At 38.7% G+C, this 25940-nt stretch overlaps 2 protein-coding genes across 13 annotated transcripts in view; one reads left to right on the top strand and one right to left on the bottom strand.

Annotated features, from left to right (window-relative positions):
* The window catches only part of DMTF1 (cyclin D binding myb like transcription factor 1), a 50970-nt gene extending 43105 nt beyond the window's left edge, over positions 1–7865 (bottom strand). For 2 of the 12 annotated variants that reach the window (XM_049894251.1, XM_049894250.1), the window contains exon 1: positions 7775–7865. The gene's annotated coding sequence lies outside the window, so the exon portion shown is untranslated. The other 10 variants (XM_049894245.1, XM_049894253.1, XM_049894257.1 and 7 more) reach the window with 8 other exon arrangements.
* LOC126081571 (uncharacterized) overlaps positions 1–25940 on the top strand; it is a 36965-nt gene that overhangs the window by 1289 nt on the left and 9736 nt on the right. The window contains exon 2 of the mRNA XM_049893545.1: positions 7442–8324. Coding sequence (XP_049749502.1) covers positions 7442–8091 — 650 coding nt within the window. The 3' untranslated portion in view covers positions 8092–8324. The remainder of the gene's footprint in view (positions 1–7441; positions 8325–25940) is intronic.

Below are 25940 nucleotides of genomic sequence, written 5' to 3'. Positions count from 1 at the left end.
CTTTATGCAATTTCCTTACATTTTAAGTAAAAATTATTCAAAGGATATAAAAAAAATTTAGAACTTTTAAATCATACTGCAATTTATATTCCAGAAAGACTATACGAATTTATATCCCAACCACTGAGGTATAAACTCTACTCCTGACAACTTGACAGCATTGGGTGTTTTGGGCCTGATACTTTGCCCATTTCTGCATTTAAAAAGAAACCTCACAGCAAAAAACAAACAGCACAGCTGTTTATTTGTTTGGTGAAAAAATGGTGGTTTACTATTTTCATGAATGTCAACTCAAGAGCCAAGTTCATCTAAAACTTTGTGAAAAATAAAAAGGGTGGATTTGAGAAGCTATTGTGAAAAATTTAATAGTACAAGGATAATAAGATCTGAAACAGCTAAATCAAAGAGAACATTTCATTCTTGATTAACCTGTATTGGTTAGAGCTAATTCCATGCAGTGTACTATTTTAAGTGCGGAATTTTGGTTCTCATTTTTTAAAGTTCTCTAACTTATGTTACAGATTAGTAGATGGTTCTATGCTGCTTTGCAAATTAAAAAGCATTTGTTAAATCAACAAATACGTATCACATAGTAGACAGCACCTACTATGCGTCAGGCAGTCTTCCCTATACATGGGGAATATAGCTTTTTTTTTTTCCTTTTTACCCTGTCACTTTAGGTATATGCTCTCAACTTTTTCCTCCTGTAATTAGAGCTGTATGATGAGTGTATTTATTAATATTTAAGAAGTTGACCTGGTTTTATTTTTAGCACGTAACATACTGACATGCCTCAAAATTCAAAAGGTAAAAAGTATACAGTGCAAAGTGTTCCACTCTAGTTCCCAAGTCATCCAATTCCCTCCTTGGAGGCAAATAATGTTATCAATTTCTTATGCTTCTTTCAGTTATTTTATGCATATACATAAGCTAATATATCTATAGATCTCTCCCCACTACATATACCCCTTTTACGTAAATATACCAAAAACACTGAGATATACCTTAATAGCTACCTTCATTACCTCCTCAACAAATATAATGACACGTGACTTCAAGTAAGCAACATTCCTATGGTATGACCTAATTTGGCATTTTAGAAGGAAATGTCATAGTATGACAGAGGCTTTTGAGCAAGAGACAGAGTGGATGAAATTGAGGTTGGAGATATAGATAGGGGTAGATCCCATAGAGCCTTGAAAATCCTGAAGGGCTCTAAGCTAGAAAATAAAAATTACACTTTAAAAAAGATCACTCAGACTACAGTATCTAACAAAACCAAAAATCAAACCCGTTGCCATCAAGTTGATTCCAACTCAAAATATCTGAAATGTGGTGCAAAACATTTGCAGTAAAACCTGTGAAAGCTGGAACCTATGTAAGGCAGAAACCTATCACAGGAAAATCAAATATTTTCCACTAAAACGAGCAATGATAAAGTGTAAGGCTATACCATTAAAGGTGGAAAACTTGTGAAACCCAGGAAACAAGGCAGTGCTGCCAGCCAGGTTCAGCTGTATTTAAGTTCCTATATACGCACCCCAGAGCCCTGGTGGCACAGTTGTTTAGAGCTATGGCTACTAACCAAAAGGTTGGCATTTTGAATCCATCAGCCGCTCCTTGGAAACCCGATGGGGCAGTTCTACTCTGTCCTATAGGGTTGCTATGAGTTGGAACTGACTCGACAGCAATGGGTTTAGTTTTCTGGTATATATATGTACCCTGGTGGTGCAGTGATTAAGTGCTAGGCTGCTAACCCAAATGTCAGCAGTTCAAATCCACCATCGGCTCCACAGGAGGATGTAGCAGTCTGCTTCTATAAACATTACAGCCTTGGAAACCCTATGGGACAGTTCTACTTTGTCCTATAGGGTCGTTATGAATCAGAATCAACTCAATGGCAATGGATTTTGGTTTATGTACGCATCTTTAGGGAGCTCTGGTGGCTCAGTGGTTAAGAGGTTGGCTACCAAACAAAAGGGCAGCAATTCAAATCCACCAGCTGCTCCTTGGAATCCCTACGGGGGCAGTTCTACTCTGTCCTATAGGGTTGCTATGAGGCAGAATCGACTTGATGGCAACAGTTTTAAGGTGTGCTGCAGCGGTCAAATGCTTGGCCGCTAACCAAAAAGTCGGCGGTTTGAACCCACTAGCCAGTTCTCGGGACAAAGATGTGGCAGTCTGATTCTGTTAAGACTTATGGCCTTGGAAACCCTATGGTGCAGTTCTACTCTAAGAGGCAGGGGCCGGTTAACCAGTAAAGTGTGAACGGGCTTGTGTTCTTACTAATCTGCAGTGCACAATTTCACACGGGTTTCACCACGTCAGAGGGGGTGGTGAAAAACAGATCAAACTGTGCACAACAGATTAGTAAACCTGTGCATGCCTCGCTTACTGGGTAATCCATCCCTACCTATAGGATCACTTGATGGTACTGAGTTTTGGTTTTATATATCCATTTTTACATTTAAATGAGAAATTTTTGGTTTTAACTCCCAAGAACAAGATGACCTTATTTAATACACAATAACCTAGCTGAACAAGAAAGGAATAAGTGTAAAAAAAATACCCTAAAAAACTATTTTTTATCCATCAAACTGAGTCTAAAAAATTGTCCTGATTATCTGGGCAATTTAGTATAAAATACCCTCTAAAAAAAGAACCAAGGAAAGAATTGCCAAGCTTAACTTAAAAGCTCTCTCCCTAGCTTGTTCAGGCTAATTCTATAAATTGTTATCAGTCCCCAAGCACAGCACCTGTATGACAGGAGGGCTAGATGCTATTAGTGGAGAGGAGAAGGCTCACAGGAGCCAACAGTTGCTTTCCCTAGATGCTTAGAGTTGTGATTCTAAATTGGAAAATGGTATTAAAAAAGAAAAAAGATGGTATTAAAAACATTCAGTATTATAAAATACTCTCATAAGAAAATATGAAACAAGCTAGGGAACACACAGCACCACAATTGTATTAAGTGAATGACAGATCGAGAAACACTGGCTTCGAGGTAAAGTTTCTAGCATACTTCAATAAGGCAGTATGAACACATTTAGCTTTCAGATGTCTTTTTCTGATCTATTATAGTAAGAAAAACTACTTACATGCTTTAACCTTTCTGTGATTATCTTTCAAGTCCTTTATCCTTGTATCAACGCACCTATCTTTATTGTTTTTACAATACTGACATCATACTGTCACATCTTTAATAATCTTTTTTGCACTTACTGTATCAAAAGGATTGGTACTGACCACCACTATACGTATCACTGCATATAACTTATGCCTTTGGAAATGCTTAAGAGGGGATTTGCTTAATAATGTATAATAAACAATTTCAAAGATGTACTTTAAAATATTTTTATTTTAGAAGAATGACTCTTTTGCTAAACAGAAAATCTTAGAGGAACATAACAGGTAATAAATCCCCATATGTTGAACATGGGTACACAGAAGGATGTAAAAAAATAGACATAGCCATAGAATAAAAATAACATGTTCTAGAGTACTGATTTTACTCAAGATAGGAATGCACCTTATATTTGAGATAGGATGTTCTGGACTGTGGTCCCAGGACCCGGGAGAGTTGTTCTTCTGAACACTCTGTGGAAAGGTTTGAGAAGCAGAGCTACAGATGAACACAAAGCATACTGAATTAAGATACTTAGTGCTCATTAAGATTACTAATGCTCATTATGGCTTCTTAAGATGGTAAAATATACATCGCAAATTGTCAATAAACCTGTTAATGGAGTCTACTGAAATAGGTTTTAATTGCTTAAAACATTAACATCAATTATCAACTACTGAAAACAATTTTATTATTTAATTAAAGGGTAACTACTTTTTTTTTACTTGGTAGTATGGTTCACTTTAAGGTGATTTGATCTGGCAATAAAATCAGACTGCTTATTAAAAAGCAAGTAAGTTATTTTTCACCCAGTGCATGATTCAAAAGCTTATAAAGTGTACTTGGCTACTTTAAGATTTCATCCATTCGAAACTGAGCATGATGTGCTGAACACAATGTCATGAATTATACATATGTGAAGAATGTTGGTGGCAAATGTTTTGTTATATATTTACCACAATTTAAAACACAACAAAAAACCTGAGCACTTTATGCAAGAAACCATCAGAAGCTCTTTAAAAGGGAAATAACATCAATTATCACTAAATTCCTCTGATTTACACTTAAGTTGATTTTCAAAGCATACTACCTCAGCGGATACTAAAATACACATGAGCAGCGAAAAAACATGAGTATTTCTTTTGCTACATAACCCCCAACAGTAAGTAAGAGGTTAGCTTTAACAACGGGTGCTTGGAAGAATGGCTTGACAACAGTGCACATAACCAAAAGGAAAAGGAGATAAATTATTCATAAAAGGCTCTCCAGTGTGCTTTTTTCTTGATGACTTCTCATATTCAATTGTTCAATGAGCTATCATTCCTCATTCACCTTTATGAAATCAAAGCAAAAACTATTTGTGATTTACAAGAATTTTCTTTACAAAAAAATATGAAAAGAAAGGAAGAAATGATATGAAAGCAAACAAAAGCCACACAGATTTGACAACTACCTGTATATTTAACATTAGGCAGTAAACTCACTTTTTCAGATCATTTTATGTCATCTGAAGACAAAAAAGACTTTTGGAGCTGAAATGCAAACCATTTAAAAGTGTACCATTTCCTAGTGAATCCTTTAATACAGGAAAAAAGGAGGGCTAAAAATGATGGTGGTACGAAAAAATCGGACTTTAAAAAGAAAGAAAAAATTGCAAACAACTCCATTTTGAGAAGGCAAGAGATAAGTTCGACGTTCAACAGGCAGTCTATACATATGATATATAAAAAGTGGAACCCTCCCCTCAATTTTGCTGTTGTTCTGAAGTTTTGATTATCTTTTCAACAGATACAAATGTGCATTTAATGCAAGGGCTCCAGGACCTCAATACTTTTCAAAAACACCTCCCAGCCCCTTCAATTTTTTAATATCTATGTGTCAGGCTGTAAATCTCCAGGACACTTGTTTCACATTATCTTATCCATCCTCACAAGTGTTAATTTAAACCAATATACTTAACAGGGCATAATAAAAGCATTTGTTTAAAATAATCAGATTTTTTTTGCATATAAATTTACTATAAATTAATAAAAATTAAGGTGTGTAAACGCTGCAGTGATGAAGCGAATAGAAAGATAAGGATTACGTAGGGAAGGTGTAGCAAGTTTATTTTTTTGGATTAAATACCAGGTAACAGCTAATTAATCTTACAAATAAATTCTTTCCCCCAGCAGTCAAAGCACCCTTGGGGTGGAATGAGATAACCACCTTTCTCCACATTTAAAAAAAAAAAAAAAAAAGCCTTAAAAAGAAGTGAGCTTAACAAAGAAAACCAAAAACTAAAGAGGATACCTACCTCCTACTTTTGACATAAGGAGCTCTGGAGGCGTAGCGGTTGCAACTGGAAAGGTCACATTTGCAACTGGAAAGGTCACATTTCAAACGCACCAGTGGCTCCTTGGAAACTCTATGGGGCAGTTCTACGCTGTCCTATAGGGCTCCTATGAGTCGGGATTGACTTGATGGCAACCGATTTAGTTTTTTTTTTACTTTTGATATGATTCTCTACCAACAACTATGTTCCAGCCTTGCTGTCTTAGAAGCTCAAATCCTAACTCAATTTTTTTTGCGTGTGATTGCTTCCCCTCAGAACATTTCTCAAACCTGAACACTCAGAGAAAACTGTTTACATAATACTTATTCATTCACATAACTGCTAAAATACGAACATAAAGTTCTAAGTAAGTATGCAATGCCCAGTACTTACTGATTAAATGTTGATGAAGACAGGGCAATAGCATTTTGGCTCCACCATCTAGCTCAACCGCAATCAATTAAACAGATTCACGCAGTATATGCAGGTTCTAGATCATTCCCCAAAAGCATATTTTGGGGTGAGCCTATCAACTAAAATTAAAAAAATATATTAGCTTGCTTGATTAACAGACAAAAGCACCTAGTATATGGGAGTCAAATAAGATAAAATAACCACAAATCATGAAATGTATTTCTTCATGTCCCCCACCCCCCCCCCAAAGACAGGATCAAACTGTTTCATGTTCCTCTGATTACAGAACGAAACTTTATTCTCATACCCAATTTTAGTCTCTTAAACACCACAATTTTTCTAATGTTAAGGAATGTAACTTCTCTTTTCCTAAACCTTAACCAGATTTCTAAATCTTAACCTAATAGGCAAAACACTACCACTCTACACCATCATAGTAAATAAAGCTAAGTCTTCGGTTTATTATCACCACGCCCAGAGCTTTTAAATGTTAAAGTGTTCGTAAATTACTCAAATTACTACGGGAAAAAAGAACAACAACAAAAAAAGCCCAACAACCCAAAAAAAAAAAAAAATCCTCAAAAAGTTACTTAGAACACAAATTTAAAAACAGCTCAAAGAAAGAATCTGAATGGAAAAATATGAAATTCCTTAACCGAAAAAGGAAAAATGGATTTTATCTTTTAAAACTTTTCAACACAATGATGACCGGAGCTTAAAAGCTACAAATGGTTATTACCTTCCCCGAATTAAAAATATGGGTACAATTAATACAAAGGCAAAAAAATTCCTCAAAAGTACTTTAATCTTCTAAGACGACGAATATTAAAAAGTAAGCCTATAGAATAAGCATTTTGTCGATGCCCTGGGTAGCCTCTCGTACTGTCAGAAAAGGACACGATGACTCAAGTTATGAGAAAAGCAATCACACAAGCTCAATCATTTTAACACAAGCGAGGGATTCCAGTTTTACATCTCATTGAATTATCACCCTCTCCGTATCTAAAACCAAAGTTTTTATTATAAAAACACACGCTGTATAATTTATCTGCATGGAATGGCACTTGGCCACTTCTACTCTCAAATATTTCAGTGTGGAGATCGGGACAAAACACGCTAAGTCCCTGGAGAGAATCTCAAAACGAAGTCCAATTTAAAAGACACAAAGAATGGCGGGGGAGGGGGGGTGGACTTCCTCGGAACTCTACAAAACGTGACAAATTACTACTTCGCAGACAGATTTTACTGTTCCCTGCTCGGATGTGAAATCTCCCCAAACTCCAGCCTATCTCCCTTCCTTAAAGAGACTTAGCACAGACAGTTCAGCCAGCAACCCTGATTTACTCTGTCTAGACCATGAATCGATAAAAAGTATGAACCCAAAAAGATTGGGTGGGGTGGGGGTTGAGGGAGACCCGCCCCAACTCCTTCAACCCCACCCAAGCCCACCTTTCCTTGACCCGACCACACAATAAAATCAGAAAAAGTAACAAAAATATACCACCACGAAAAAGCAAACAAGCTCGCTTACTCTCCCCTAAGCCCCGGCCCAATTTTCTGTCGACGCTTGTGGCCCACCCCACCCCCAGGGGTCTCGGCGCCATTTAGATCCTCCGAAGCCGCCGCCATTTTCCGCCCCCGTCGGATCGCTACAACGTCTCGGCGGTCGCTCGCTCCCCTGCTCTGCAGCCGGAGCCACTGCCGCCACCGGCCCGGCCCCAGAAAGGAGGCTCTGGCCCGAGCGTGCGGGCACAGTAGCTTCAGCGTCATGAAGGCCCGGCTCCAATCCCGCCCGCGGTGCACCAGCGCGGGCAGCTGGGACCGGCCGGCAGGAGCAAGCGGGCGGCGAGGGGGCCGGGCAGGCTGCACTGGGCGGAGCGGCCCTGGCGGCGGTTGGGACCTGAAGGTTCCATTGCACTTACTTCCTGTTTTGGGTCCGGGCACTTTGGAAGAACCAGGATGGAGGCTCCAAAAAATACCAGGATGGAGGAAGCAGCCACGGGCAAGAGTGGCTGCGGCTGGAGTAAGCGAGCGCGACGAGCCACCGGAAACGGAGCCGCGACCGCGCCCCGCCCCTAGCCCCCTGCACGCTCCCCCTCCCTCTTCCGTGGGGTGGCTTCGCGCGCCGGGTGCGGGCGTCACTTCCGGCAAAGTCGGCGCGCAAAGAAGGTTCCGGGTTTCTGGCGCTTCAATTCGGGTCCGTGTGGTGGTTTTTTCCCTACTTTTTGCACTCGTCTAATTAGGGAATCCCGGCACCTATCATCCCGCTGCTGATGCTTTATAGGTGGCTCTTCTTCCCAGGCGCAATTGTGGTATCTTTGGCTCTAGGAACAGCCGGGCCCTGAGGGCAGAGTTTCGGAGTTCCCCAAGGCTCGGAGTAGAGGGAGCCCCGGTGTGGAAGGGCTTGGAAGGATGGTCTGAGTGGAGAAAAAACCGGATAGTGTCTGTCCAGAGCCCGGCCCTTCACACTTGGTCAGTAATTAAAATGAAGTGTCACCTATTTGGGCGTGTAATGTAATAACTCTTCATGGAATGTGTCCTCTGAGTTCGTGATCTTGGGTATTCTAGGAAGATGCTACTCTGTTAGGCAATCCGCTGTGGCGTTTTAAGTGTCTGCTCTTCGGTTACCTGGGAGCTTTTAGAAAAGACTTTGGCCCTGCGCCAGAGCAATCTTGAAGAATCATTGTGAGGTCCCAGCCGAGGTTTTATTTGTTTTTGTTCTTAATTTTAAAAGTTCCAAGATGTTGTAAATCGAGATATGGAGTGGCCTGAACCTTACTACAACTCGTTTGATGATTCCAACCTAATTTTACTTGTTTATAAAACGAAATTTATTATAGTCTGCTTTCCTTTCTCTACTGGGATGATAGGAGTTTTAAAAGTTAAACTTGGACTAATTTTTCATCCAATGGCTGTGTCTGGGCTTGCATTTTCACTGTGGGGGTTATTCATCAGTTGTAAAAATCAAACGAGCTTTATCAAGAGTATGTGCACCCGAAGTTAGTTTTAAGTCACTAATGGGTTGCTGCTTGGTGGTTTCTTTTTCAGCAGTTTCAGTTTCCTGTGAATACAAAGTGTAGTTGGAAGATTAAGTGAAAGTGACCCCAATCCATCAAAGAAACATTGGGGAGAAAATAAATTACACAGGGAAATGGATTTAGAAAAATAAATGTTCGTTTAGGTTTTAAGAGTGTGCATAGATTTTACCAGTAGCCCACATTACAATGTTATTCTTTGGGGATGATTTTCTCTCAAGTGTTGCATATCATGAAAATTAAGATGAAAGTGTGAAAAGCCTTTTTTTTTTTTTCAATTTTTATTGTGCTTTAAGTGGAAGTTTTCAAATCAAGTCAGTCTCTCATACAAAAATTTATGTGCACCTTGCTATAAACCCCTAGTTGCTTGCCCCCTAATGAGATAACACACTCCTCTCCACTGTCTATTTTGGCATCCATTCAGCCAGCTTCTGACCCCCTCTGCCTTCTCATCTCCCCTCTGAACAGGAGCTGCCCACATGGTCTCATGTGTCTACATGATCCAAGAAGGTCACTCCTCACCAGTATCGTTTTCTATCCCTTAGTCCAGTACAACCCCTGTCTGAAGAGTTGGCTTTGGGAATGGTCTTGTCTTGGGCTGACAGAAGGTCTGGGGACTATGACCTCCAGGGTCCTTCTAGTCTCAGTGAAACCATTAAGTCTGGTTTTTTTACGAGAATTTGAGGTCTGCATCCCACTGCTCTCTTGCGTCCTCAGGGGTTGTCTGTTGTGTTCCCTGTCAGGGCAGTCCTCGGTTATGGCGGGGCACCGTCTAGTTTTCTGGTCTCAGGCTGATGTAGTCTCTGGTTTATGTGGCCCTTTCTGTCTCTTGGTCTCGTATTTACCTTGTATCTTTGGTGCTCTTCATTTTCCTTTGCTCCAGGTGGGTTGAGACCAATTGATGCATCTTAGATGGCCACTTTCTAGCGTTTAAGACCCTGTGAAAAGCTTTTTGATTTGGACAGTGTAAGCCAACATTTTTAGAGTGCTTACTATGTGTCAGCTAAATGGTTTATATACATTAAATATATTTAAGCACCAAATGGACCAGTGTGATTATTACAGACGAATCCCATTGTACACATGAACCACAGAATTAATGTGTCAGAAGTCACACAGCTAGTAAGTGGTGGAGCCAGGTTTGAAGCCTTGGCTCCAGAGCCTGTGCTCTGAAGTACTCTGCTGTCGCTCACAAAACTGGAAACTGTAGTCGAATGAGGAAAACAAGTGATTACAGCCAGTTTCCAGAATCTGCACCAAGTTTCAAAGATAACTGCCAGACCAAACCCCATTACCACCAAGCTGATTCTAACTCATGGTGACCGGTTGCTATCCCAGAGGAATGTCCCATAGGCTTCCCAAGGAGCAGCTGGTGGATTTGAACTGCCAACCTTCTGGTTAACAGCCAAGCTCTTAACCACGGTGCCACCAGGGCTCCAAATCAAGCAGCAGCACTTTATTATATCTAACTTTGTTACAAATTTCCGGCTGGTCTGGATCCTATTGGGGTGTATCGCAAAACATTCCATTTTTAAAGAAATGAGTGCATAAGTCATGTTTATATAGGCATCAGGTCTGACCTGTTTATTGCTCAATAGTAGGGTAACCTTGGGTAGTATTTAAACTTTTTCAGCTGCATTTACCTCATCTGAAAAATGCGGATAATAAAACCTACCTCCCAGAAAAATGTAGGCAAAATACTTTGCACAGAGCCTGCCATGTAGTGTTGTTGTTAGGTGCCATCAAGTCGGTTACACTCCTAGAGACCCTATGCAGTATACCCTTGTTCTATTAGAGCAACTGCCTCTTAATCCATGTACAGGTTCCTCATGAGCACATTTAAGTGTTCTGGAATTCCCATTCTTCTCAATGTTATCCATAATCGAATGCCCTTGCATAGTCACTGAAACACAGGTTAATGTCTCTTCTAGTATTCTCTGCTCTCAGCCAGGATCCATCTGACAGCAATGATATCCCTGGTTCCACGTCCTCTTCTAAATCTAGCTTGAATTTCTGGCAGTTCCCTGTCGACAATACTGCTGCAGCCGCTTTTGAATGATCTTCAGCAAAAGTTTACTTGTGTGTGATCATTAATGGTATCGGTCGATAATTTCCATATTCATTTGGATCACCTTTGTTTGGAACAGGCATAAATGCGAATCTCTTCCAGTCAGTTGGCCAGGTAGCTGTCTTCCAAATTTCTTGGCTGCATCCGTTTGTTGAAACATCTTAGTTGGTATTCTGTCAACTCCTGGAGCCTTGTTTTTTTTACCAATGCCTTCAGTGCAGCTTGTACTTCTTCCTTCAGTACCATCAGTTCTTGATCATATGGTATGTCCACCAAATCTTTTTGGTATGGTGACTCTATTTCTTGCCTCTTCTTTTAATGCTTCCTGTGTTGTTTAATATTTCCCCCGTAGAATGTTTCAATATTGCAACTTGAGGCTTGAATTTTTTCTTTAGTTCTTTCAGCTTGAGAAATGCTGAGCGTGTTCTTCCCTTTTGGTTTTCTACTTCCACATCTTTGCACATGTTATTATAATACTTTGTCTTCTCAAGCGTCCTTTGAAATCTTCTGTTCAGCTCTTTTACTTCGTCATTTCTTCCTTTTGCTTTAGCTACTCGGTGTTCAAGAGCAAGTTTCAGAGTCTCTTCTGACATCCATTTTGGTCTTTTCTTTCTTTGCTGTCTTTTTAATGATCTCTTGCTTTCTTCATATATGATGTCCTTGATGTCATTCTACAACTTGTTTGGTCTTCAGTCGTTAGTGTTCAGCATATCAAATCTCTTCTGAAGATGGCCTCTAAATTCAGGTAGGATATACTCATGGTCGTACTTTGGCTCTCATAGCCTTGTTCTAATTTTCTTCAGTTTTGGCTTGAACTTGTGTATGGGCAATTGATGGTCTGTTCCACAGTCAGCCCTGGCCTTGTTCTGACTGATGATATTTAGCTTTTCTGTGTGTAGTAAGCACTTAAAAATGGAAATTAATAAACCCCAGAAAAGCAATTAAACTTCTTGTTCCAACAAAATAAAATTACATATGCAAAATTGTTGATCTGACATTAACGTTTATTACAAATTGGTTCCTAATTAGCCATATTTTTCATAAAGCATAACCATACAGGATTCTTTTCACTAAGGCATAAGATGGTGATATTTAAATTATAGCCTGGCCACCCATTTACTTCTGCAAAATTTTAGGTCAGCCTGCACTTTACAATTTATTCTGAAAAACTTAAGTGCATCCTTATTATTAAATTCTCCCTCTCTGTGTGTTTCTTTCCTAACTACACTTTCCCAAAGTCAGTTGGAATTTACTTGGAGAAAACAAATATATTTTATTATTAGCTTAATACATAATTTTTAAAGTAAATCTTATTATAATAACACCTCTATACCTTTAACTCAAACAATGTACAGATTATTCATAACACAATTTGAATCTAGAGTTGTTGTTGGGTGACGTCGAGCCGATTCTGCCCAGTCCTGTGCCATCCTCACAATTGTTGCTATGCTTGAGCCCATTGTTGCAGCCATTGTGTCCATCTATCTCGTCGAGGGTCTTCCTCTCTTTTGCTGACCCTCTGCTTTACCAAGCATGATGTCCTTCTCCGGGGACTGATCCTTCCTGATAACATGCCCACAGAATGTGAGATGTAGTCTCACCATCTTTGCTTCTAAGGAGCATTCTGGTTGTACTTGTTCCAAAACAGATTTGTTCGTTCTTTTGGTATTTTTTGCCAACACCATAACTCAAAGGCGTCAATTCTTCGGTCTTATTCATTGTCCAGCTTTCACATGCATATGAGGCGATTGGAAACCCTATGGTTTAGGTCAGGTGCAACTTAGTCTTCAAGGTGAAATCTTGAGTTTTTAAACACTTTAAAAACATCTTTTACAGCACATTTGCCCAGTGCAATGTGTATTTTGACTTCTCAGTTGCTGCTTCCATGGGTGTTGATCATGGATCCAAGTAAAATGAAATTATTGACAACTTCCATCTTTTCGCCATTTATCATAATGTTGCTTATTCCGGTTGTGAGGATTTTTGTTTTCTTTATTTTGAAGTGTAATCTATATGAAGGCTGTAGTCTTTGATCTTCATCTGTAAGTGCTTTAAGTCCTCTTCACTTTCAGCAAGCAAGGTTGTGTTATCTGCATAACGCAGGTTGTTAATGAGTCTTCCTCCAATCCTAATGCCCCATTCTTCTTTATATAGTCCAGCTTCTCGGATTATTTGCTTAACATACAGATTGAATACCTGTGAACCCGTTGCCATCGAGTCAATTCCGACTCACAGCAACCCTATAGGACAGAGTAGAACTGCCCCATAGAGTTTCCAAAGAGCGCCTGGCAGATTTGAACTGCTGACCCTTTGGTTAGCAGCCATAGCACTTAACCACTACACTGCCAGGGTTTCCACAGTTTGAATAGGTATGGTGAGAGGATACAACCCTGACACACACCTTTTCTGACTTTAAACCATGCAGTATCCCTTGTTCTCTTTGAACAACTGCCTCTTAATCCATGCACAGCTTCCTTATGAGGACAATTAAGTGTTCTGGAATTCCCATTCTTCTCAATGTTATCCATAATTTGTTATGATCCACACAGTCGAATGCCTTTGCATAGTCAATAAAACACAGGTAAACATCCTTCTGGTATTCTCTGCTTTCAGCCAGGATCCATCTGACATCAGCAATGATATCCCTGGTTCCACGTCCTCTTCTAAATCCAGCTTGAATTTCTGACGGTTCCCTGTCGACATACTGCTGCAGCCGCTTTTGAATGATCTTCAGCAAAATTTTGCTTGCAAGTGATATTAATGATACCATTTGATAATTTCCGTATTTGGTTGGATCACGTTTCTTGGGAATAGACATAAATATGGACGTCTTCCAGTTGGTTGGCCAAGTAGCTGTCTTCCAAATTTCTTGGTATAGACAATTGAGCACTTCCAGCGTTGTATACGTTTGTTGAAACATCTCAATTGGTATTCGGTCAATTCGTGGAGCCTTGTTTTTCGTAAATTCCTTCAGTGCAGCTTGTACTTCTTTCAGTACCATCGGTTCCTGATCATATGCTACCTCCTGAAATTTTTGAACGTCTACCAGTTCTTTTCGGTATAATGACTCTGTATATTCCTTCCATTTTCTTTTGATCTTCCTGCATCATTTAATGTGTACATAGGAATTGTATGATTTTAAAAATATTATCCTAGGATTTCTTTAGGAATTATTTTGCAGAAAAATTGTGAGAAATGTTTCTATCCTAAATATAAAATTATTGTATTATAAAATTATTTATACCACTCTTATGGTATTTGCTGCATTGATCTAGTTATTAACTCTCTTCGTCTCCAGATCTTTTATGACACTTTGTGTACCTCATCAGTGATTGAATATTGGTGATACTATGCTTTTATGAAAGGCTGAAATATTAACAAATGTGTTTCAAAGAAGTCGTTTCATGATTATATTGTGTTCTGGATACTAATGCATGGTTCCTCTACCTGTGATTCAGGAAAAAAGGGATATGTTTGCAAGGACTTTGTTTAAAGTAAAAGAAAATCAATCGCTGAGTAGTCTATGTTTCTACACCATCTCTGAGTCCTGTTGATAGAGCTGATGAGGATTTATATGCTAAAAGAATGAATAAACTACCCCCAGTTAGACTCACACACCAGGCCCTTTTAGGCCCTCTTCTATCTTAGATTTCTTCTCTGGGCTTTCCTCTGAAGTTTTTGACACTCCATATTGTGATCTTTTCCCTGCCCTCCATCTTGTCATTGTTTCATCTCCACACTTCTTTTAGGCTTTCAATTAATCCCTGATCACCACCTCTCCTTAACCCTCTTCATGTCTTATTCTTTTGCAATAGGTATTTATTGTGACCTATTAATGGAATATTAACAAAAATTGTTTCCCCTTTCCAGTTAGGGGAATGGGTAGCTAAGTCTTCAGATACTCCCAGGAATGAGATAGAAGTTTTCTTTCTACCCTGAAGTTTTGGGATACAAATCAAAATGGTTGTTACTTTAATTGTTGAATGCCTGCACACAGACTCATAGGCATGTTTTTTTGCTTTTAAAGCTTATAGTCTAATGTGGAAAGGAAAGGAGCAATACATTGATAAAATAATAATTACCAATTTGTATAAATTCTAAAAAGGATACAAACTGGGTGCTCTGAGAGTAAACTTTACGTAAGGAGTTCAGAGTAGGCCTTTCTGAAAAGCCATGTAAGCAGAAACTAGAAGGCTAGCAAGAAATTGCCATAGTAGGGGGTGAGAAGGCATTTATTCAGCTAGGACTGGAAAGGACGTATTTGTAGAAAGCACCGGGCCTGTACGTTTGTGAAGTGGTGAGGCCATAGCACTGGCAAGTGATAGGCTCAGTCCTTGGCAGGTGTTAACTGAGGTTAACTCTGCTACTGCTAAGCATGCTGTCAGAGCAGAGAGCTGCCATCTGCTACCTCTGCCATGTTTTAAAGCTTTAGTTTGCCAGCATGTGGCACAGTGCCTTGACTTTGTAGACACTTAATTGTCTGTTGATATATATCATAGATACTTAAGTATCTTAAGCCAGAAGATCAGGGAGATAGCCATTTCTATGATTTGGCAATGATCACTGCAAAAGAAATTATAGCCTTTTCTTCGGATAGTGTCACTACTTGAGAAATTCTGGAAATACAATAAATGATCAAATATTACCTTTTGTTATTACTCAAGTCTGGCTTGAGTACTAATAAAACACTTCAGTGTTGCTAGAAACCTTATTAACCAAATCTTTTAATGTCTTTATAGATGCAGTATTTTAAGGGTAAAAGCATTTCATTTTAACCAGCAGATGTCCCTATTGTTCAGCAAGATTTTTTTTTCTTTTCAGGGTAGTAGTTTCAGCAGTAGGTGGAAATTAGCCTGGGTTTGGATTTGCTAGTGATTATGTTACGGTAAACCTAGGACAAGCTTCAACAGTAATAAAACCAAAGGGACTAAATGCTTTGAAGCCAAATATGAAAAGTCCTCTAGCAAGTAAAGATTTGTTATAGATTAATCCTCTTTTTCCAATATATGTTCAGTTTCCTCGCAATGAATGTGAAGTGGCAGAGAAAGTAAAACAAGGCACCCCTGTAATCTTTATAGCTTTTAGGAGTTTGCAAATCTGTGATACACTCATTCATTCAGAAGGCTTTTCTGAGTTCCTACTTTGTGCTGAGCACTGATTAGGCACAGGTGATATAGTGGTGATTAAGAGATACAAGGTCCCTGCCCTCATGGAACCTATATTCTAGTGGAGGAGCTTACATTATAGTAGTATTTTCAATGCATCTTTTTACCAAACTTTTTTCATTAAAAGATCAGCTTACTAAGTTACTGGCAACAACTTGCTTGTGATTAGTAACTTAATGAGGAATACAGACAAGATACGAATCAAATCAGTTGTGCCATCAGATTAAGCTAAATTGCAGATGTTAGGAAAGATGGACCAAAGCTTATTGCTCCTGCTTAGTCAAAGACTAACACATGCAAAGCACTTCGAACACATCTGGCAAATAATAAGCACTCAAAAATATTCGATATTATTATTATTTTTTAACCATAACAACAAAGAATGAATAGCAGGAAAAGAGACCTGTTATCTTTCCTGATTGTTGTATGGAATTTGTCCTGGGAACAACTATATTTCAGTGAGGATTGGAATATCAAAAATTTCTTTGGCTATATTAAGATTTGTATTGCAATAACAATAGCTAGCAGGAATCTGTCTCTAGATTTCTTTTTAACTTATTTTTAATTGCCTTTCAAAGCATCAGTCTGTTGCTGATAGGTATGGAGGGTGTAATGGTTAAGGTTGAGGGTCAACCTGGCTGGTCCATGATTCTCAGTGGTTTGGCAGTTATGTAATTTGGCAGCTATATAATGATGTAATCACTTCTGTAATGAGGTCTGATATAATATAATCACCTCCACGATGAGCTCTGCTTGAAGCAGCCGATCAGCTGAAAGGAAATTTCTTTGGGGGTATGGCCTGCATCCAACATATGTGGACTTTCTGGCAAAGCTTGCTGGCTTTTGCTCTGTCTGGATCCTCATCTGACCTCTGGTTCTTGGAACTTGAGCTAACAGCTTACCTGCTGTTCTTGGGATTCGTCAGCCTCTGAAGCCTGGGAGCCAGCAGCCTGCCGTCTTACCTGCCGATCTTGGTATTGGTCAGCCTCCACAGCCTGTGAGCCAGAGGCCTACTGTCTGACCTGCCAATCATGGGTTTGCCAGCCCCGGCAGCTCTGGAAGTCAGGAGAAGTCTTCAGCCTGACCCATGGACTTGGGACTTCCCAGCCTGTACAACCTTGTGAGCCATTTCTTTGATATAAGTCTCTCTCTCTCTCTCTATATATAGTGTGTGTGTGTGTGTATATATATATATGTGTATGTGTGTATGGATGTATATGCTTCACTGGTTTTTGCTTTAGAGAACCCAGCCTAAGACAAAGGGAGATATTATAAATTCCATTGTTTAAATTTTTTTTGTTTCTTTGAAACTCCTTGGAAATAGTCCTGTTTTCATGTTTCTGGGCAAAGTGTTTTATGCATTATGGAAGGAGATATGGCCTCTTACTTGAGGAATCCCTTTCTACTTGGACTCATTGGACACCCTTGATATACATACAACAGATACATATAAACATATGCAAGTGAAAGGTTTTCTTGACCTGAAATTGTTAGACTTCAAATCTAAACCCAATAGAAAACACTGTTTTATCAAGATGGCTATTCCTTCCAAAAAATTTGCTGAAATATCAATGCAGTCTTTTAATATCTACCTAATTTAAGAAATCTACATTTACATTAAATATAACCATATCAAATTAAATTTTCAGAGCATAATATCTTTGTTATAATGACTGTGGGCTGAACTGGTGAAGACATGTAATATATAATTTTCAATTTAATAAAATCAGGACTAACAGGATTAGGAAAGCAGAATTTCTATGGGCCATCTGTTCAAACTTGAGAATAACATTGTTATATATAATCATATTTTATAATTGTAGCCATTGCAACAGTATTATATCTATTTTAGCAAACTTAGGGTAAGGAAGATATATGACTCCAGTGGTCACAGTACCACCACTGTCTTTTTCTGTGATTGTTTATATTTTTTGTCAGAAGTTTACATTTATGCTGAACATTGGTCTTTACTGGTTCCGGTGTAGGAAGATATAAGGCTATCACAGTCATTGTCTGAAATATGGTGAAACTCCTTTTTCTATTTCTATTATAATTGGAAAAGCTCTATTTTTTTTTGAACAGTTCGCTTTCACGTAATGCTACAGTCTTTTCTTTCTTTTCCTTTGCCAAAGAGCCATCTGCCATAGGATCATTCTCTGCTCAGAACACTCTTAAATCTTGAGCCTGTAATACATTTTCACAAGAATCTCCAGTGAGAAGGAACTCATGCTGCTTTACCATTGCAGATGAATTACAGGAGAAATGTAGATCAACAGCATTTTCTATATAATGTTATAAATAACTGGGTTATTTGGAAAGGTCATAGTAAATACAGTACTCTGTAAGCAGTCTGTCTCCTATAGTGCGTAAAAAAGAAAATAAATCTGAAGCCTTTTACTTTCAGGCCTTTCCTGCCTCTCTCTTCTCCACAACCACATTATGATAAATAATAAATTGAGAATTTTAAAATGAGATTTTCTTTTTCCTTTTTTTTTTTTTTAACTCCCCATTTCCCACTTTTCCCAGCCCCTGGTAACCACTGATCTTCTTTTGTCTCAATAGATTTGCCTATTCTAAATATTTCATGGTAAAGTAGAGGGTCAGCAAAAAAGAGGAAGACCCTCAGTAAGATGGATTGACACAGTGGTTGCAACAGTGGGCTCAAGCATAGCAACAATTGTGAGGATGGTGCAGGACTGGGCAGTGTTTTGTTTTGTTGTGCGTAGGGTCGCCAGGAGTCGGAAATGACTCAACAGCATCTCACAACGACAGATATTTCATGTAAGTGGGATTGTACAATATTTGTTCTTTTGTGTCTGACTTACAATATTTCACTGAACATAATGGTTTTAAGGTTCATTAATGTGGTAGAATGTGTCAGAATTTTGTTTCTGTGTTTGAGAGAATAATACTCCATTGTATGTATATTCCACATTTTGTTTATCCATTCATCTGTTAATGGGCACTTGGGTTGTTTCTACCTTTTGGCTATTGTAAATAATGCTGCAATAGAATGGATTGCATATAACTAATGGTAGGATGCAACAAGTCTCCTTTCCACATTAGTTATCTATTGCTGTGTAACAGAGTATCCGAAATGGCTTAAAACAGCAAGCATTTATTACATCAGAGCTTCTGTGGGTCAGGAATTCAGGAGTGGGTTAGCTGTGTGATTTTGGCTTAGGATTCTCATGAGATTGCAATCAAGATGTCGGCTGGGGCTGCAGTCACCTGAAGGCTTGACTGAACCTGGAACATCCAGTTCCAAGATGGCTCATTCACATGGCTATTGACAGGAGGCTTCAGTTCCTCCCTGGCTGTTGGCTGGAGGCCTCAATTCCTCATTATCTTTCATTTTTTTTGGTGATAGATTTTGGAATTCTATCACAAAAGACAGTTAAAGGGGGTACCCAGGACCACAATTCCATGTTACAACATTGTACTATAGGAAATAGAGATTGGAGGAAACATGTACCTGGAAATGACTGGTATTTTTAGGACACAAAACAGCTGAAGGCATTCTAAAGAATACAGAGTTGCCTCTGGGTTCCTAAAGGACTGGGAGTGGAGTATTTGCCTGAGTCCTTTCCAATGATAGAGAGACAAAATGACAAACGGTAAAAGGACACAATTGAAGAGATATTCATAATGCTCACAGGTGATAAAGGTATTAAAATATTAGGATTTTTAGAATTATGTTAGAAGCTGACAGTAATTGTTTTAAATTCCTTTTAACATGCTTTAAAATATAACTGAAACAAACGCTTGCAAGCCATGGTATATGTAGAAAAAGAACGTTGCTTAATTGAGTGTAATAAAAAAAAATTTTTTTTGAGTGTAATAGATACTCCTATATTTGTTATATTACTAATAAAGTGGAATATTCATAGAAGTTATCTCAATTCTATATGTAATGAGTAACATACAGATTGCCTGAATGTGTAGGCAGAAAGCTGAAGTACCCACTAATAGTCAAAATAGGGCAGAATGATGCTCTCCATTTCCTATTTTGATAAGATGCTTTCAACTTCTGTTCCCCGACGGTTTATATAAGAAAGAAACGACTGACTTGTTCAAGAATATTCTTCCAAGAAGGACTTCTTGCATTGTACCTGGTTAGCATCTAAAAGGTCAATTCCTTTAAAAAATGATATGTGAAGGCTCACAATTTATGTTTATTTTGTTCATCTAAATTTTTTTTTTTCCATCAGCTTCTGTTGATGAGGCTGATTCAGCAAGGAATTATTTGGTAGTCTGGCATGTTTCATTCTATCAGAAGCACACAGTTGTTTTAGCTGTTACAGACCTTACCATCTGCTAATGTTGTTTCCACTATCATAATAAACTATGGTCCATTTGGGCTCTTTTGTAAAGATCGGAAATCGACCAGTTCATCCTGTTTTCGTTACTGATTCATCAGTGTCAGTACACAAAATGTGGTTGAGAAGAAATGTAAATGACATTCTTAAAATCTGTGATGGTTACACTTAGCCTACATTTCACTTAAGAAAGTGAGTCATACTTCATGTCTATTTCCAGTAGCTAAAGCTAACACTATGTTAAACCTAACTAAAGCTCTCTCCAGTTGCTAACTTTATGGTTGCTATAAGTAGCATCACTAGGAACTCTATGCTGATTTTTTTTTTATTATTATTTTAGGAAACCTTTTTTGTTGTTGTTATACTTTCTTACTCTTAGCACCTTTGTTTAAGTGTTATGGATTTTAAAAGAAGCTTTGGGTATACTCAGATGTCAGTGAGGACTTCTTATCTTATAAATTCAATATAAGATTGGCTCAAATGCCCAGTTCCAAAGTTCAGTTATGTTCAAAGCTTGCCGTTTTTCTGTGGGTTTTCAGGATTACAGTATCATGGCACTCTCTTCCTCTAACTCTTGCAGCCAGATATATTCCCTTTTACCTTGAAGTCTTGAGCCTCTTCACCAGTTACCACAAGACTTCTCATTCAGGCATTCAGAGGCTTGATAAGAGAGTTAAAGGTTGCAAAGAAGGATCGCCTATTACTGTGCATAAGGCTTCCCCCATTTTCCTGATTTCTTTTCCCGCTTCCTCTGTTTTCTACCTCTCAGGAATCAAACCAGTTCCTTCTCTAGCTTTACACATAGCATTTTAACAGGCTTACTTTTTAAGCTTAATTGTGGCTGAGACTAATGTTGACCTCCTGTGTTGGTTTCCTAGGGCTGCTGTAACAAAATAGCACAAACTGAGCAGCTTATAAGAACATAAACTTATTGTCTTACAATTCTGGAAGCAAGGAATCTGAGATTAAGGTGCCAGCCATGATGATTCATTCTGCAGGCTCTGAGAGAGAATCTGTTCCGTGCCTCTCTCCTAGCTTCTGGTGACAGTCAGTGATCCTTGGCCTTCCTTGGCTTGTGGACACATCTTCACCTGACTGTCCTTTCTCTGTCTCTGTGTATCTTCTCTTTTACAAGGACACCAGTCATCTAGGATTAGGACCCACACTACTCCGGTATAAGCTTACGTAAACCTGATTGATAACGTCTTCATAGACTATTTCCAAACAGGGTCATGGTTACAGATACAGGGGTTAGGACTTAACATGTTTTGTGGGGACACAATTCAATCCATAACATTCTTCTACAGCAGTAGGAGAATATTTGGGTGCCAAAATAACAATGACATTTCCTAGCCTACGATGTAGTTAGGTATAGTTGTGTGGCTATGTCCTGGCCAGTGTGATATAAGCAGAACCGATGTGTATAGCATCTGGGTTGTTCCCTTAGAGGAATGAGCTTGCTCCCTCTTTCATTTTTCTCCCTTCCTGGATGTGGATGTTGGAATGTGGATGTGTTGGTAATGAGCCATCTTAAACTATGCAGATAAAGACAACAGAAATGATAGAGCAACAAGATGGACTAACACTGTAGAGTTTCCATACCTGCCCTCGAAACTTATGCCCTCGCTGTCACATGTTCAATCCACTTCTGTTTTGGCGTTCTGTTTTTATAGGTAAGTCTGTATCCTATTCAGTACAATGCCTTTCAGGAGCCTAACCTTCACACCAAGGAATTTCTTAAGAAAGCAATGGTCTTTCTAAGAAAAACTCTGGTGAATTGAATTTCCTGTCTATATATATACACATATATAGCCCTGGTGGCACAGTAGTTAAAGTGCTAGGCTACAAACCAAAAGGTCAGGGGTTCAAAACCAATGGCTCCACAGAAGAAAGATGTGATAGTCTGCTTCCTTAAGATTTACAGCGTTGGAAACCCTGTGGGACAGTTTTACCTGCCCTATAGCAATGGGTTTTTTTTTTTTTTTTAATAGCAATGGGTTTGGTTTTATTTATTTAATTATTTATTTATACATGAAACTTTCTGTAAAAATGGGACGATGAGTGACATTTCAATAGTAGTAGTAGTAAAGTCAGTTCAGGTGGAGGGAAATATAAGCAAGTATTCAGTAAAGTACAAAGCTTTCTTAGAGAATAAAAAATCTTGCAGTTTGTGTGGAGCATAGAGGAATTCTGGTCAACAAAGTTGGAAATGGTATGATAAGAGTATGGTGGAGTGTATTAATTAGCAACTTTTAGTGCTTAAAACAGTTTCTAGTTTACTCCTCTGTTGGCTTTTGGGACTGGAGCAGCTGGGCAGTTCTTTTGTTTTCACCTGGGTTTTACTCATGGAGCTGAAGGCTGTTGGAAGATTAGCTGGGTTAGATGGCCTCATTCACATGTCTAGTTGATAGGTTGGTGGCTGGTGTGCCTCAGTTTTCCTCTACGTGGCCACGTCAGCCAGGTAGCTCAGGGTTATGGCAGCAGTGTTCCAAGAGCAGCAAGAGAAGGCAAGCCCCAGTGCTCAACCACTTTTTAAGCCTCTAGTGGTGTCACATTAACATGTCACTGACAAAGCCCATATACAAGAGTTGGAAGAAATGACTCCACCCCTTCACAGGTGCATATTATCAGTGGCCATTTTTCTTTTTGCAGATTACCAGGTCCATGGACATTGGATACTAAGCTAAGAAATTTCGACTTTTATTTGGTAAGAAAGGTAGGGTACACATTTAGAGACCAGTTTTAGATGTAGCAAAAAAAAAAAAAAAAAACAACTTTTTTTAAAAAAGATAGACTTTGCTTTTTAGAGTAGAAAAATTTAGAAGATAATAGAGTTCTCACATACCCTGTATTCAGTTTCCTCTATTATTGACATCTTACATTAGTATGGTATATTTGTTACAATTAATGAACCATTAATGATATATTACTATTAACTAAGTCCATATTATTCAGATTTCCTTAGTTTTTATCCAATATTCTTTTTTTTATTCCAGAATCCCATCTGGGATACCATATTATACTTAGTCAAGTCTCCTTAGGCTCCTCTTGGCTGTAAAAGTTTCTCAGACTTTCCTTATTTTTTATGACCTGGACAGTTTTGAGGAATGCTGGTCAGATATTTTGTAGGATGCCCCTCTATTGGAACTTGTCTGATATTTTTGTCATGATTAGATTGTGGTTATGGGGTTTTTGAAGAAAGACCACAGAGGTATGTACCAGTTCCATTATATAATGTCAAGGATACATATCCATATAACATCACTATTGATGTGAATCTTGATCACCTGGCTGAAGTAGTTTTTGTTGTTTCTCCACTGTGAAGATATTCTTCTTACCCCTTTCTTGGACTCTTTGAAAGAAAGTTACTTTACTTAGTCCACACTTAAGGAGTGGGGAGTTATGGTGTCCCTTCCATGAGGGTGAAGTAGCTACATAAATTATTTAGAATTTTTCTGATGGGAGAGTTGTCCATCCCCCTCCCCCCGTTTACTAATTTATTCAATTTTTTTTGTATCAGAGCTTATGGATATTCATTTTATATGTTGAGTTATAATCCAGTATTGCTTTATGTGTTTTGTTGCTCAAATTGTTCCTCCTTTGGCCATTGAAATCTCTTTCACTTGGCACCTGAGCACTTTTGATACATTCCATCAATATGGTTTGATCACTCAATAGTTTACACATATGATATTAAGGTACTAATGTTTTATGTTTTGTTTAATAACATAAAAGTCAGTCTCATGGAGGAAGAGGAAACAATTTTGTAGGAAAATTGTATTTGTCATTCCCATTTTACCCAACCCCCCAAACCTACTGGTTACCTAGTATTTTTGTTAAGGATATCCAGCAAGCCTGTCAGCAACATCTAATATTCAGTAATTAGGAATGACCATTCATCAAACATTTATGAGTGTCTACTATGAGCTGATAATCATTCAAAGAGCAAAATACGGATATAAAAACGAATAGTTTCTGTCTTCGAAGATCTCATTTAATAGAACATTTCAGGTGAAAGAGAAATTATTTGGTTTTCAACCTGGGACCTCTTCATCTATAATTAGTTGTTCTACCTGAATGTAAAGTCCCTCGGGGAACACAGAACAGGGATGGATGGAATGGGGAGAGTTGGAGAGAAGGGGCAGTGAGATGAAACTCAGAATTTGAGATTTTAACAATGAAGAAATTTCAGTGTAAGGCAGGGTTTATAAGATGGCAGTGCTTGTGGAGTTTTGGTGGTCAAGATATGATCCATAATATTCAGGTAGTTCTACCCTGTCCTATAGGGTTGCTAGGAGTTGGAATCAACTCGATGATAATGGGACAGATTTATTAAGTGAATCACAACTGACATTGAAATCAAAAGGATAAGAGATGAGGGAAAGAATAATCTAAACTTGTGCTAAAATAATCATTGAACGTAGGATGGTGTTGGAATTTGTTAGGTTACAAGTGTAGAAGTGCCCTGACTCTTGGACCCTAGAATGTTTCTCTCTGGAAATGTAATGAGTAGGAGCTGGGAAAAAATGGTTACTTTAGGCAGCTTCAAGAACAGTGGATAGAACCTGGAGAGAACTTGAAAAGGAAAAGTAGAAAAAGAATATGGAAGACATAGTTTGGTAACCATAGCAGCCAAGGTAGATGGTAGTCATGTACTCATGTATGAAATAACTGGGAACATTTTCCAAAGGAGAAATGAAATCCAGTAATCAACGTAGTGGTGATTAAAACTATTGTAATTTGGGTATACGCAGAGATCATGACATTGTTTTACAATCATAGGCTGATGTGGCCTAGAAAGCCAGAAAGCACAAGCATAAGGAACAGGTGCCATAAGTCAGTGGCATGGAAAGCAAAGAAAGGAAGTGGCTTGAAGACAGCCAACAGGCAGTGCGAAACTGGGAGAAGGATTAATCCTTCTTGTCAATTAAACTTGAATTGGAGAAAATAAGAAGAATTACCCTATTATTAGGAGTCCTGGTGATGTAGTGATTAAGAGCTTGGCTGCTAACTGAAAGGTTGGCAGCTCGAATACACCAGCCGCTCCATGGAAACTCCATGGGGCAGTTCTACTTTGTCCTGTGAGTAGAGTAGGGTCACAGTGAGTTGAAATTGACTTGACGGCAATGGGTTTTATCCTATTGTCATAGATTGAATTGTGTCCCCCAAAAACATTGTATCAATTTGGCTAGGCCATGATCCCCAGTATTGTGTGATTGTCTACCATTTTGTCATCTGATATGATTTTCCAATGTGTTGTAAATCCTGCCTCTGTGTTGTTAATGAGGTGGGATAGGTGGCAGTTATATTAATGAGTCAGGAGTCAATTGACAAGATTGGATTGTGTCCTGAGCCAATGTCTTTTGAGATATAAAAGAGTGAAGTGAGCAAAGAGACAGGGGACCTCATACTACCCAGAAAGCAGCACTAGGAGCAAAGCGTGTCCTTTGGACTGGAGGTTCCCACGCTGAGAAGCTCCATATCAAGGGAAGATTGATGAC

Source organism: Elephas maximus, chromosome 8, assembly GCF_024166365.1.
Source record: "Elephas maximus indicus isolate mEleMax1 chromosome 8, mEleMax1 primary haplotype, whole genome shotgun sequence".
Classification (NCBI taxonomy): Eukaryota; Metazoa; Chordata; class Mammalia; order Proboscidea; family Elephantidae; genus Elephas; species Elephas maximus.
Note: the sequence above shows the minus strand (reverse complement) of the source record. Positions and strands in the feature narration are given on the sequence as shown.